This window comes from Desmodus rotundus, chromosome 2, assembly GCF_022682495.2.
Source record: "Desmodus rotundus isolate HL8 chromosome 2, HLdesRot8A.1, whole genome shotgun sequence".
In the NCBI taxonomy this organism is placed as follows: Eukaryota; Metazoa; Chordata; class Mammalia; order Chiroptera; family Phyllostomidae; genus Desmodus; species Desmodus rotundus.
The window spans coordinates 156,477,494-156,493,414 of NC_071388.1; the positions used below are offsets into that span (position 1 = coordinate 156,477,494).

The following is a 15,921-nucleotide window of genomic DNA, read 5'->3' on the forward strand; positions in this document are numbered from 1 at the left end:
GGTGTAAACTGGATTTACAACCAGTTTTTTAGTTTGAATCTTTCTCAAACTACTATGGATTTTTTTGTTTTTTGATTCTATGTGTTCCTATACATTACTTCAACAGTCAAAGCAAGAAAATTTCCTTTATTGTATTTTCCCTTACAGATGCCTAGATTGTGACACCCCTCAGTTTCTTCTTTGAGGACAAATGACCCTACTTCTCTTAGCTCTCTTCTGTAATATTTCATTTCTAGTAGTTATTCAAGGGCCTATAAGCCATATTGTAGCATCCTGGCTTCAAGCTATAATGACCATATTTGATAACACATTACCTATGAGAAAGCCATGCTACTTATAAAAGTCCAACTTAGAGACAAAACATACCAAAAATAACAGAATGTTTCCAATTGTTATTTAATTTAGAAATAAAAGTTTTATTATCAAAAAATCCTACATACATTAAAATGTCCCACCAGCTACTTACTCAGAGAATCTTGTATTCAGCTCTCCCACTGAATTGCAGTCAAACCATCCTATTTCCATTCTCATTATTTTCCTAAAGTAAAATGTTCTCATTTTCTGTATCTGACGAGCTGAAGCAATTACCCAAAAGCATATCTGGAAGTGGAGTAAGGAATATTTAGCATTGCAATGTTAAAAATATTCATTAACTCCTTCTCTTTTCCGAAGAAAATACTTCCAATATAACAGGTGAGAAAAGAAGGAAAGTATTTCACAAAATGCCTCATTGGGGGAATCAAAGTGTGAACGCTGGCATCTGCTCCTAAAAGTGGAGGTGAACAGAGCAACTGTGAACAGGGAAGCCAGGAGCTCTGGGTTTGAATCCAGCTCTGCCACTTTTAGATGTAAACTTATTGAGCTTACTTTTTGACTCACAGTGCCAAAACTAATTATTGCTTTTAACTTACTAGCCTTGCATGCCACTTCTGAGTGAACTTTTCCCCTGAGGGGCCTGCCAACAGCATTTATACATAGTTTCCAGGCTGTAGGACAATGATTTTCAGAGAAAGCAAGACAACATTATGACATAGCAGGGAATCTGCTAAGATTCCCCCGACCAAGCAAAATAAGCCTGTCATTAAAACACTCGGTGCCATAATGGAAAAACCGAGGCATTTCTCTCTTCAGCGAACACTAACTTGCTGGAGTTCTTGAGTGAATGGGGGTTGGAGACATTTATTATTTTTTCTATAGGAGGCAGCAAAAGATGAAATACCTTTTTCCTTAATGAGGATTAGGTAACTCCAGGCCTTTCCATGGCTTAAATCTAGAATGAGCTCTACATTCAGTTTACAGAGTTTGAGTCGGAATGCTTTTTTGGTGAGACTTTAGCAATGAAGGAGAAAAAAGAAGTAAAGTTTGCTTTCCTCCAAATCTTGGGCCCTGCTTTCTCCAGGCCATTCACTCTCCATCTACAAATACCCCCACCCTGTCTATTTCTAAGTGGAGAAGAGGGGGTGAAGTAGGGAGGGCAGAGAAGGACAGGGCATTGAAACTAAAGGACCATTCTCCATCTCTCTAGACAACTGCTTGTACCCTCCTCTCCAGCTGAGGGAAGAATCCTTCAGCTGTCCCCCACAAATAAAACTGTAGTCCCTAGGGCTTCTGAACAATTTCAAAGTTGAAGAGTACACTGTACATTTCATTGCAATGTCTTTCAACCCAGATGTTGATCAAGAAGTAAAATAGAGGCACCACTCACTTGAATGTATCCTGTGATAAGTACCGCGACAGCAGTTCCAGCATAGTAACTAGAAAATTTGATCATTTCGCTTTCAACATCTAGCAACCTTCAAAAAAGAGAAAAAACATTAAGACTCACAAGTAGGATCAAGCTACCAAAGATTACATTTGTGGGTGCAGAGGAATTTAAAATATATGTATTATATGTTTCTATTAAATATGGTTAAAGTATTTTATTTATGTAGAATTATAATGAATCCAACAAAATCCCTGAATAGATCTCATGGTACCAATCACAGCCAAGATGCCTACCCCCTGCATTTTTACAGGCAGAGATGCTAGGGGTGTGAAGTAAGCAATGTGCAGGTGTTGGGAGCCCGGGGCCCTAGATGGCAGCCCAGTGCTCTGTCCACTGAGGCCCCCTTCACTCAGGCTCCTTGTGCAGCGATAGAGCGATCATAATTACAGGACAGTTTTCGAAAGCCAGGCAGGTATCCAAAAAGACACCGGCAGGGAGACGTGTGTTGTAAACCAGCAGGCTTACTCTTCCTGCTTTAGGAGTCGAACTCAGCTTTTCAAGTCCTCCATCTCAGAGTGACACTGTGAGGAAAGTGTGTGTCATCTCGCCAGAGGCAGAAAAACACTTCACTGGCACCGTCCTCCTGCTGACCACAGCCCAGGAAGCTTCACTCTCCAGGACAGTTTCCAAGGTGGAAGCCAAAGAACTTGTGGGAAATAGCAAGATGCCGCATTTCCCAGCACAGCCGTCATGCTGCAGCACAGGCTTTGGGATTGGCAAGGGAAGGAGCAGGGATGGGAGGAAACAATTATTCTGTGATCGCTTTCAGGAAATAAGGGATTTTATAATTAGAAAATTAACATATTGGTTGATGACAATCCTGATCCTCAGGGACAAGCTAAATGACATGGAGTCCATTTATTTCTTCAGAAAATTAGAAAGCAGCGTCTTTGGCATAGAGGCTCTCATGCCACGTGCTTTCTGCATTCTCTCAGGACTTCCTTTCGTGACCAAGCCTGAACTGTTCTCTCCCTCTACGGAACTCAAACCATGTGTTGAAGTAGAATTCATTTTATTCACAACAAACTATTATCCATGATGGATTTTATGCCATCTTGCACTATTATTCAATATCTTTATTAAATACATTTTTATATGTGGGTTCTAGCTGCTTGCTCGTACCGCCTGAAGCCTGGTACAATATCGTCCACATTGTAGGTACACAATAAATGTCTCCTGATTTTGCTTTGACTTTTGAAATGCTAATAAGGAAGGGAGTGACTGCCTCGGTCAACCCTCTGACAATCTCCAAACCAGCTAATATGTCTGTGTTCACCACATTCCCAGTTTTTCATGATGATTTAAGTGACCCCCCAAAATGAACAAGATCTAGAAAAACATAAACTTATATATAGATATATATATAAGTATCCACAGTCAGAGGCCTTACAAAATGCTAACTATCTCTGTATAGAGCTATACTGCAATATTATGAGTAAAGCCTTCCAATGTATAAAGGAGTCCATACTTTGGTTTTCTGTTTGTGAAGTACAATTTGGCTATCCCAAAACAGAAGCCTATGAGCATTTGTCAAAAAGTTTTACTTAGACTTCCTGTAGCGCATTCATTCTACAGACACTCCAAGCAGAGGTAATAAAGTGCCCGTCATGAAAAACACAGTTGCCAGTTATAAACAAACCTATGTGGATTTAGAGAACTGAGCCCTGAGCCAGCCCCAGGAATTACTGGGGCGAAGCTCAAGAGAATTATGTCATTGCCAAGTGGTGTGAATAAGGACATGTGTAGTTCATGATTCTTTCCACTCCTGAGACACCCCAGAGATAAATGGTTAACTCGTTTCTATTTTATACTTGGGAAGAAAAAGTTATCTGTTTAGAGACTACTTGAGAATATTTCTGGAACAACAGGACAAACCTATGGGAATAACTGACAAGAAGGAAAAGAGTGGGCTGGCTCAGTTCCTTTGACTGCACATCAAACTCTTCATCCTCTGCCTGGGGGGAGGCTCTTGTGATGATAAAATCCTGGAAAGGATTATATAATTGTGCAGGTGATTTGGACCCCAGAATTGGCACCGTTTTTTAACAGCAAAATTAACTTACATCTACTTGAATAAGTTAAGATTCCTCTGTCTCATTTGTTGAAGAGAGAAGAGGGGAGAGAGACGACAATTAGAAGGAAAGGAAAGAGATATTTTACAAATTATTAATATGTAAGGATTCTTTCCTTACTTTTCCTAACAAAATAAATGCATCATAAGATTGAATCACTCAATTTATGCCTCAAGATGTCAGATTTACTAAGGTCACAGGTTTCTCATTTGAAATACCTAGGAGGTCATTACGATAAGTTGCATCGCTTGATAAGGAGTTTTGTTTCAATGGTTCCATGCTCTGTACACACAGCATTGACACGTTAGAGTGAATATCAGTGTAAAGTCTAAGCTGAGCATCACAGGCTGGCAGAAACGTGTTCATGTCCTAGTTTCAGGGTGCTGGAGGCTCTGTATCGCTTAATGTGAGGGACATTGACCTATGGATAAATGGCTTGTCACTGGCTAACATCGCTAGAACATCCACACACGAGGGTAGTATACTTCCAGAATGGCTAGATCTTAATTTCAGAGAATCCACAACAATTTTTTTTAGCCAGGAAGCTATTTTTGTTTGTTTATTTTTAATCAAGTGTTTTATTTTGAGATAAGGATAGATTCACAAGCAATTAGGATAACTAATACAGAGAGATTACATATGCCCTTTCCCAGTTTCCCCCCAGTGCTAACATCTTGGGAAACTACAGGACAATATCACAGTCAGGATGTTGAGATTGGTTAGTCAAGATCAGAACATTCTCATCAGCTCAAGGATTTCTCATGTTGTCCTTTTATATCCACACATGTTTTCATCTGGCCCCACTCCTCCCTCACCCACTGGCTACCATTAATCTGTTCTCACTGTAGTTTAGTCATTTGAAAAATGTTGAATGGAGTTACAAAGAATGTAGCCTTTTGGGATTGGCTTTTTTTCAGTCAGCATAAAGCTTTCAAGTTTCATAAATATCTCATTTCTTTTTATTGTTAAGTAGTATTCCATGGTATAGGAATTCCATGGTATCAGTTTGTACATCTATAGGTGAGTTAGTTAACTCACCTATTGAAACATGTCTGGGGTATTTCCATCTCTGTCTATTAGAAATAAAGATTTTATTTTTTACATTCAAGTTCATTTTTCTGGGATAAATCCCCAAGAGTGGAATTGCTGGGTCATATAATAGTTGCACGTTTAGCTCCTAAAAAATTGCCAAACTGTTTTCCAGAGTGGCTGCACCACTTTACACGCCCACCAGAGTGTGAGTGATCCAGTTCCTCCACGTCCTCACCAGCAGTTGGTGTTACCACCATTTTTTATTTCAGTCATTCTGACAGATGTACAAGGTCATTCTGGAAAAAGTCCAACCTTGTTAATATAACGAGAACAGTTTGTGCAACATAGGTGTAACCTGGCAGCCAAGGAGAGTGGACTGGAATGCACATGTGTGAACAGTAACAACTCCACTGTGCTAGTCAGTGGGGGCCGTAGATGCCATTGAGTGAGTATGTGTACTGTGTGGCCATGGCATTCAAAATGAATGAGCGAGTAGAGCAGTGAATCTGCATCAAATTTTGCATTAAGCTTGAACATTCCACTGTAGAAACTATTTGGATGATTCACAAAGCTGCCGCTATGGGCTACTGGTGATCAGCAGCTTCAACATGACAACACGCCCACTCCTGTACGGTTTTTTGGCGAAACATCAAATCACCCAGGTGACTCAGCTCCCCTAAGCCCAGATTTGGTGCCCTGTGACTTCTCGCTTTTCTGAAAACTAAAATCACCTTTGAAAAGGAAGAAATTTTAGACCAGCAATGAGATTCAGGAAAACACAACAGAGCAGCTGATGGGGATTGGAAGAACTGTGTTTAGGTCCCACAGTGCCTACTTTGAAGGGGACTGAGGTATCATTGTCTTATGTACAGTGTTTCTTGTATCTTGTATCATCTTCAATAAATGTTTTCATTTTTCACAGTGCATGGTTGGATACTTTCTGGACAGACCTTGTATACTAATATCTCATTTTTATTTTAATTTGCATTTCCTAACCCCCTACTAATGTTGTTGAACATCTTTTCATGTTTTTATTTGCCATCTTTATATCCTTAGTGAAATGTCTGTTCATGTCCTTCCCTATATTCTGGATTTATTTTAGTAATTGTTTTGAGAATTGTTTAGCTATTCTAGATCCTAATCCTTTGTTAGATATATAATTTGCAAATACGTTCTCCCAGTCTGTGGATTGTCTTTATCCTCTTAACAAGGCCTTTTGCAGACCAAGGCTCTTAATTTTGATGAGTTCTAAGTATCAATTTTTCCTTTTATGTATTATTTTTGGTTTCAAGTTTAAGAACTCCTTTGCTAGCCTAGACCTGTAAATGGCCTCCCATGTACTTTTCTAAAATTTGGCAGTTAATTTTTTTACATGTAAGTTTATAATTCACTTTGAGCTAATATCTGTGTAGGTCCATTTTGATTGTACTTCTGCACCATTTGATAAAAACTTTATCCTTTCTTCATTGAATCACTTTGCTTTTCACCTTTGTCACCAAACAACTGGCTGTATTTGCGTGGGTCTGAGTCCTCTATTCTGGTCCTTTGTCCATTCCACACTGCCCTGATTGCTATAACTATATAATATTCTTAAAATTGGGTATATAGTTTCCTCATACTTTATTCTTCTTTTTCAAAACTCTTTTAGATATTCTAGTTCTTTTTCATTCTCATGTAAATTTTAGAGTAATCTTGTCTATATATACAAAAAATCTTGATGAGATTTTGAAAGAAATTGTATTAAATCTGTACATCATTTTGGGGAACTGAATTCTCTACTATGTTGAAGCTTCCAGTTGAGTAACACAGTATGTCTCTCATTTATTTAGGTCTTCTTTGAATTCTTTCATCAGCCTTTTGCCATTTTCAGCATACAAATCATGTACATGTCTTGCTAGAATTATACCTAATTAAAAATTTTTAAGCAGTTGTAAATGACATTGTATTTTGAATTTTGGTATCTACATGTTTGTTGCTAGTATATAAAAATATTATTGAATTTTGTGTGTTTATCTGGTATTTCATGACCTTGCTGAACTCATTTATTGGTTCTAGGAGATTTTTGTAGATTCTTTGGGATCTGCTGTGTTGAAAATCATATCATCTGCCAATAAAGATGGTTGTATTTCTTCCTTTACATCTTCAAATTTTTTGATTGCAGTAAAAAAAAGAAACACATAACAATTTTTTCTACCTTAACCATTGTTAAGCATACAGTTCAGTAGTGTTAAGTATTATATCAGTATTTTTTACCTCTTTCCTTCCTTACTGCACAAGCTAGAACTTTGAGTACTATGTTAAATAACAGAAGTAAGAGCATACATCCTTACCTTGTTTCCAGTCTTAATGGGAGGGCATTCAAACTTTTAGTATTAAATATAATGTTAGATATTGGATTTTTTGTAGATGCTCTTTTTTAAATTGAGGATTTTTATCATGAATAGATATTGAGTTTTCAAATGCTTTTTCTCCATCTATGGAGATGATCATGTGGTTTTCTTTATTAGCTTGTTAACATAGTAGACAACATTCACTTTTTTCAAATACTGAACCAGCTGTGTTTCTCTAGAATATAGCCCACTTGGTTATGGCATGTAATTCTTTTTATATATTGCTGAATTCTATTTGGTATTATTTTGTTAAGATTTTACATCTGCATTCATGAGGGGAAAGTAATCTGTATTTTTTTTTTGTAACATCTTTGTCTGGTTTTGGTATCAGGGTAATATTAGCTTCATAAAATGAATTGGGATGTGTTCCCTCCTATTATCTGTAAAATAATGTATAAAATTGTGTTATTCTTTAAACATAGGTAGAATTCTGTAGTGAAAACATATAGGCCTGGAGATTTCTTTTTTTTTTTTTTTGAGTTTTTAAATTCCTTAATAGTTAGGACTATTCGAATTACTTATATCACACTGGATGAACTGCGGTACTTTGTGTTTTCAAGCAATGAGTTCATTTCTCCAAGTTGTCAAATTTAAGTGTGTAGATTTGTTTATAGTAGTTCCTTGTTATCCTTTAACTGTAATCTCATCTTTCATCCCTAATATTGGTAATTGTGTCTTCTCCCTTTTTTCTTTTTCAGCCTTGCTAAAGGTTTGTTAATTTCACTGATCGTTTCCAAGGATCAGCTCTTTGTTATATTTATTTCCTATATTGTTTTTCTGTTTTTTATCTTTCTTATATTTTCTCATAAGCTGGCTGTTTATCTTCACAAAGATAAACCAAATTAATAACCCTTTAGATAGATGGACCAAGAAAAAAATAGAGAAGATTCTAATAGTTAAAAATCAGAAATGAAATAAGGACATTACTATTGACCTTCAATATTAAAAGAATTATAAGCAAATACTTGAAACAACTATATGCCAACAAGTTAGATAATTTGGATGAAAAGCAAAAATTCTTAGGAAGTACAAAGTTACTGAAACTGATATAAAAAGAAATAAGACATCAGACTAGATCTATAACAGGTAAAGAGATTGAATCAATAATTTAAAAACTTTTCAAAAAAGAAAAATCCAAAATTAGAAGGTTTCATGATAAAGTCTACCAAATGTTTAAAGAATTAATACCATCTCTTTACAAACTTTTCCAAATTCATTCTTTGAGGTCAGTATTACCTGATATCAAAAGCAGACAAAGACGGCACATAATGTAATTATGAGGTCAGTACTACCTGATATCAAAAGCAGACAAAGACAGCACATAATGTAATTATGATGTGCCTTGGTGTGTGCTTTCTTGGGTCCAACTTCTTTGGGACTCTCTGAGCTTCCTGGACTTCCCGGATGTCTATTTCCTTTGCCAGACTGAGGGAGTTTTCCTTCATTATTTGTTCAAATAAGTTTTCAATTTCTTGCTGTTCCTCTTTTCCTTCTGGCACCCCTATGATTTGGATGTTGGAATGTTTAAAGTTGTCCCGGAGGTTCCTAAGCCTCTCCTCATTTTTTTGAATTATTGTTTCTTCATTCTGTTCTGGTTGATTGTTTATTTCTTCCTTCTGGCCTAAATCATTGACTTGAGTCCCAATTTCCTTTCCTTCACTGTTGGTTCCCTATATATTTTTCTTTATTTCACTTTGCCTAGCCTTCACATTTTTCTCTATTTTGTGGCCATACTCAACCATTTCTGTGAGCATCCTGATTACAAGTGGTTTGAACTCTGCATCTCATAAGTTGGCTATCTCTTCATTGTTCAGTTCTATTTTTGGAGTTTTGATTTGTTCTTTCATTTGGGCCATATCTGTTTGCCTTGGTGCACCTGTTATGTTGTAAGAGGTGGAACCTTAGGTATTCACCAAGATGAGGCAACCCACATGGCTGTGTTGTGGCGCTATATGTGGGAGAGGGCTCCGAGAGGGGACAATGACACTTGCTTGGCTCTTGGCAGGCTTTCAGTCACTTCCTAACAAGCAAATTGGGCCCTTCTGGTGCTGATTCCCTGGGTGGGTGGGTTTGTGTACATTCTAGTACCCTGTGGGTCTCCCCAGTGGACTCTCCTATGAAGCTGGGAGTTTCTCTCACTGGTGCAACTCCCACAGGTGTTTTCAGTCAGAGGTTTTGAGGCTTTATTTCCCCGCACTGGAACCCTGGGTTGCGCAGTCGGTCTCACTCCCCAGTTGTTCCTACCAATTTATCTGCACTCGAATGTGGGACTGCCAGCCACTGCCTTGCCATGTGTCCTTTCTGCCCTGGCTGTCCTTCTCCACCCCTCCTACCAGTCTGGATGACTGTTTCTTCTTTAATTCCTTGGTTGTCAGACTTCCATACACTTCTATTTTCTGGCAGTTCTGGTTGGGTTTTTTTGTTTTTAAATTTGTTGTCCTTCTTTTGCTTTTGCAGAGAGGCAAAGTGTATCTATTTACTCCTCCATCTTGGCTGGAAGTCCTCTTCTCTGTCATTCTTTAACTCCACTGTTTGACTATTCTGAGCAACTAAATTCTGATAAGCTAGTCAGGAGGCCTAATGTTCTGTAATCCTTTTCAGTATTATTCACTAAAAGCCATTTAAAAGGCTTTAGTTTATTAATTCCAGCCAATAGATTACAATTGATATTTGGAAACCAATATAATGAAAGAGAAAAACTAGCTCCTACCATTACACATGCACGCTTAAGTGATAAAATCATTGAGCTGGCTTGTGTATAACAAGAGTAATACAACTATTATAATAGGTGGAGAAATTGTACTCTTAATGATATACTTTTTTTCTCAAGAAAACAAGTTGTAAAGAGTTGGGTAATTTGGGAGGCATATTAACTACTTACAGATAGGAAAATGTGCTCTCCCTTCTCCCCTGTTCCACCCAACTCCATTTTTGCAGTGATCACTCTACATAAAAGCTAAACAAATGTATTAGTTCAGAGATGTAACAGTATTTGTGTCACTGCCATAATAACTCACAATTAAAATATTTAACTTATCAAAGGAGTTCCTGATGAAGGAATGGCCTAAATAAGATATGGTCCACACAATTTCAGTCATCATATAGAATTTTTTTGAGGATAAATATTCATTTACACGTTTGGTATCATGTGGATTCAGCTAAAGCCAGTGAATTTCTGAAAGCCCCTATTTGCTTTGCACTATTTGCTCACCTTAGAGTATATGACCCAGTAAGGGTGAATGAAGTATGAGTGGTAATTAGGCACAGTGAATTCCTTTCTAATGGATGCTGGTGATACAGAATTAAAGGTAGATTTATTCTTTAATTCATCTAATAAATAGTTATAAGCACTTGGTCCCAGTTTTTGGCCTCCTTAACAGCTATTTCCAAATTTTATAACATAGCAGGATAGACTTTGAGGAATTTTCCCTTGAAAAAATTTATCTTCATGATTGTTTTTAATGATTTGGGTCTATTTACATTGTACAGAAGTCGAATACATTTTTTTTTTCCAAAGGGGGAAGTGATTAACTTTGCATTTTGTAGTCATTTCACTCTGTAAAAAGCAGTTCATCTCTGTCCTCCACCCTAAATGACTTAAAAAACTGTCAAAGAGATAGTCTCTCTTTTATGCAAACTGTTCTGCATCTTACTTATAAATTTAGAAAAAAAACATACATATTTAGGTATTAGAAAATGTATTTCTAATGAGTAGGCTTAGTATATTTCAAAGGGTAATTCTGCATATTTTATGTTATCCTATACTTTTCTCTCTAGCAGTAACCAAAATTGCAACTATGTATTTATTTGAATAGTCACTGATTTAATGATGGTATCAGAGATAACAACTATGACTCTTAAGATAACCACTGTATCCTTGACACTTACACAACTTTCTGGTACATAGTTGGTGTTTTAAAGTTTTTGGTTGAATGAGTAAATAAATAGAATACCCTAAGTAGTAGATAATATTATGGAAAAGAGTCAGTGATTTAGGAGGATTTTACATAATTTGGGATTAAGCCTGTAGAACATTTTTTAAATGAAGGTAAAAAATATAAATTCATTTGGGAAGTCATTCAGTGTCTTTTTAGCCAGGATGTGCCCTGCCCTTGGTTCTCAACCCTGAGTATATGCGTTCACACATGCAAATGAGCTTGTTATGACCGAGGCAGCGTGAGGCAGGCTGCAAAGTCCATGCCATAACAGTGAGTCAACCTGTGTACTCTACGAACTCACTGATTACAAGTTAGCCTGTTGGGCTTATCACTAAGAGCACACTGAACTTCGGCTAATTCTGCATGGTTTCCTCCTGTTCACTACCCCACAGCACTCTTGAAAGAAACTCAACTACTAACTGAGACCTGTGGCCCCTATTCCAAGTCCTGAGGTGTACTAATGAAATTCTCATTGTAGAGAAAAGGCCTGGGATCTAGTGGATCATTAGTCATGGCCACAGAAGCTAGGAAACAGAAGAGAGTTACCAAAAAAAAAAAAAAAAGGAAGTCTTGGATATAAGACATGACATAGGACTCAAGTAAAATTCATGGGTCATCTTCTTTGGCATTGAGTATTGGTAGCCCCATCCTCAAGTGGTTTAATTTGGGTGATGTATTTAATGGACAATTTCCAGTTATGTTTTTTGTTAAGATTTAAAAACATGGTAGGATAGGAGAACCTCAGGGTAGAGTAATTTGTAGAAATATGGGTAATGGTTTCTCTATATTAGATACCATTCCAGCTTAGTCAATAAGTGCCCTTTACACATTTTTGAATTGCAATTTAAAATGTGAACAATAGAAGTAAAAAATAAAAAATAGCAGCCTACCCACAACGCATTCCATTTGTCACATTCTGGTTGAGGAAGCTGTTGGTCCACACTATGGTGTTATTTACACATGCTTTTCCGGGGATCTGGAGTTCTTGTAATTCATTTTCATAGTCAATAAAAACATCTGTCATGGTGCCAAAAATGAGTAGCACGCCTGGGTGGGCTAGTCCATGGAGAAATGCACATACACCTCCCACAGACATCAGCCAAATGTCGGTCGCTGAAGCAAATCGAAACTTGAAAAACAAAGGATTCAGAGATCATCTATGGGTGCGAAGCAGGAGAGGTAGGAGGACTATTTAATGTTAGCTACTCCATTCTGATAAATAGTATTCAGCACTAAACTTTGTGGGATCCTCTAATGAACAACAGAGTTCTCACTAATTTTATCAAAATAAATGGTGTATCGATTATCTAGAACATTAGACTCTTACATTGTCTGCCCATGTTACTTCTTTCTTTTAATCTCAAGAGTGGACTTTAGCTCTTAGTTACTTGTCGGCAACTTAAGGGGGAAACAGTCATCAGCACGAACGCCATTGCCACACGTACCTTCTGCGCGGGGCATTCAGCAACAGCATGAATGGTCTCCCAGAACTAATCCTGACAATGAAGAGTGCCCACTTGTGTCTAGAAATGCCTCCACTCTGAACAGATTTGGGAAAATACTTATACTATGGAATTTCTAAAGTCTTGTCATAAGAATAAATATACATGATATGATCACTGTGATGATTCTCCTTACTAAAATAATTATAAACTTAGTAATTATTTTCCAGGACACTTTTCTGATCTATCTGATGTGTTTAATCAGCACTCTATTTCTAATTGTTAGTCAGCTACGTTATCACATAGACAAAGTTTATGACTGAAAAAGCGATCATTGTAGTTGAAAGCCTGCCAATATGACTAATGATTTAACACTTCCTCCATGGTCTGAATAAGTCATAGTTGCAAAACTATGTCCTATATTGGCACAGTTTTATTACCAACTGAAAGAAGCCAACTTGACTGCTGTCACCTTTCTTCTCATTTTGTAACCTGAGGAGAGAAAATAGGGATTTACACAGTATCATTTCCAAACAATGAAAAATTCTCCCTAGGTGGTGATTTTATGAGTCACTCTTTCTCTTCTTTTTTTTTTCTCCTCACCCGAGGATATGTTATTGATTTGAGAGAGAGAGGAAAGGAGAGAGAAATATCAGCCTGTTGTTCCTCTTATCGATGCATTCATTGGTCGATTCTTGAATGTGCCCTGACAGGGGGTCAAACCTGCAGGCTTGATGTATCAGGACCGAGCTCTAACCAACTGAGCTGCTGGCCAGAGCTATGAGTCATCTTCAGTAAGAAATAAAAGCCCTCCTCTGGCTGAGAAGTTCTTGCCAAACACAGCATCTTAAAAACTTTTATTCTTTAGATTTACCTCTTCTGTATAGCTCCATATAGAGAGAATTCAGTATAGCTATATATCATGTTCAGTAGAGATTCATTGAGGTTTTTCTAAAGGAACTGAAAGAAAATAAAAAGTACTCTGCGCTCAATTATACTAATAACTAACTATTGAATTCAATTGTTGATAGTTATGTATTTATTGCCATTTTAAGGTTCATAGTTTTGATCTTTTTCTTAAATAAGTCCCTTTAACATTTCATATAATAATGGTTTGGTGATGATGAACTCCTTTAGCATAAACTAAGCAAACAAGCAGAACAGAAACAGAATCACTGACATGGAGAACATGGGGATGGTGGCCAGTGGGGAGGGGGGGTCTGGTGGAATGGGGACAATGGGGGACAAGGGACTGAGAAGTACAGATTTGTAGGTACATAATAGAAAGGGGGATGTTAAGAGCAAATATACAAAATGGAGAAGCCAGAGAACATATGCATGTTCCATGGACATGAACTAAGGAGGGGGGAATAGCCAGAGGGAATGGGGGTGCTGGGTGGAGAGGGGCAAAAGGGTAAAAGTTGGGGGAATTGTAATAGCATAATCAATAAAAAAAGAAATAAAAAATAACTATTGGAGTTCAGTCTTGACTCTTGACCTATTTCTAAATACATTTCCTTTGGGTAAATTGAGGTGGTTGGATTAGCTGATTTAAAACTTCCTTCTAGCACTTAAAAAATTTTACAACTACATTAAATAATGATGATATGATAAAAAGTTCCCCCTAAACTTCCATACTTTCAATAAAACTATATTTCTTTAATATCTCTTATTTATTTTATTTCTCATGAAGTTAAACTTAACCCATCTTTGACCTTCTCAGCTCCAGGAATCTCTGCTGAGTCATTCCTTTGTGGATACGCCCTGGACCTTGATTTCACCAGGAACTACTCTACTGCATCGCACGGAGGGACAGTTCAGGCATTTGTTTTCTCGCTTCCTTCCCCCTTCCACAGCTATTTGTCATCCTAGTTGAGACAAGCAGTCCATTAAGCCCTCCACTTACTTATAATTGCTAAACCTCATCAAGATTTTTCTTCCTTCCCAATGAATTCCAGATCCCACTGTCTGCCAATTGAACCACACTCTCAATATCACCCTCCATCGAAACAAGCTACTAGGCCGATTAGAGACAACCTCTCCAGTCGAATGCTAAACACATGCCATGTTTAGCATTCGCTTGCCCTGAGTTTCTCTTACAGAAACTCAAGTCCTGGAGAAACATTCAAAGCACTCTGTGGTCTGGCCAACTGGATCTCTCACCTTGTCTCCTCCTACTGCATTCCAGTTCTCACCACCTGAGCCACCTGGCCTCTTTGCTGACTTTGTCCATGCCAAATTTATTTCCACCCCTGGGCATTTGCACTTGCTATTTCCTCTTGCCAGAAATCTGTCTCTTTGGATATGTACATGACCAATTCCCTCACCTCCTTCAGCCCTTCGCCCTCAAAAGTCACCTTCTCAATGAGGTCTTCCCAGATCAAAGTCATTAAAATTTCAACTTTCCCCCACATTATTTCATAACTCCATTCCATGTTTACTTTTCCCTTTGTAGAAAAAAGTGATAGATTATCACTACTTACCATGCTATATGTTTTATTTATTTATGGTGTTTATTATGTCTTCCTCACTAAAATGCAAGCTCTTCAAGGACATAGATTTTTTGCCTCATTTCTTCTTTTCTGTACCTCAGCACTAATTTTACCTGACACCTAATGGGCACTCAATTACTATTTGTGAAATATTGATTATGAAATATTGAATGAATGAATAAATGAATGAATGAGTATGGTCTCCAGCCTTAGCTCAAGCCAAACACTGTGCTTCATCCCTCTAGAGATTGTTCCCTTCCCCTCAGCAACTTTACCAAACTTTCACTCTTATCTTTTCATTCTACATTAACATGTCTTTTAGGAGATAGATTCGTCTCTCCTCTAAAAATCAAGAACTTACTCAAACTTCCTGCTCAGTCTCTCATCACCTTTCCATGTACACTGACATGCATTTTCATATCTTTCCCACCCAGTATAATTCTTCCAGGCCCAGGCTGGTCCTACCACTCCTAGTCCAAAACTAATGTTGCCACACCCAACCCCTCCCTCTGCCATGAGTTACTTAGAATTTCTTAAATACTTTCAACCGCTCCCTTTCTACCACTTCTATTATAGCAACTTGCTTGGTTCCTCCCTTCTGTCTTCTAAATTAGATTCCATGTAATATTGCTCTCTTGTCAAAGTATAACTAACTAATAATTTGTTTTATATGAGAATGTAAACTCTTAAACTAAAGAGTAATATCAATTAATTAAGTTTTAGGTTTCTCCTATTTGCTTGTGGGACGAATCTGGGCCTTAGGAACCTCCCCTGTACCATGAAATCATAA

General features: G+C 37.5%; 1 protein-coding gene across 7 annotated transcripts in view; it reads right to left on the reverse strand.

Annotated features, from left to right (window-relative positions):
• The window catches only part of ABCB11 (ATP binding cassette subfamily B member 11), a 94,175-nt gene that overhangs the window by 63,807 nt on the left and 14,447 nt on the right, over nt 1-15,921 (reverse strand). For 5 of the 7 annotated variants that reach the window (XM_053918756.2, XM_045187471.3, XM_024579885.3 and 2 more), the window contains 4 exons: nt 13,080-13,131; nt 12,088-12,326; nt 1,706-1,793; nt 467-600 (listed from right to left, as the gene is read on the reverse strand). In XM_053918756.2, the coding sequence (XP_053774731.1) occupies nt 467-600; nt 1,706-1,793; nt 12,088-12,326; nt 13,080-13,131 (513 nt within the window). The remainder of the gene's footprint in view (nt 1-466; nt 601-1,705; nt 1,794-12,087; nt 12,327-13,079; nt 13,132-15,921) is intronic. The other 2 variants (XM_045187473.3, XM_045187472.2) reach the window with 1 other exon arrangement.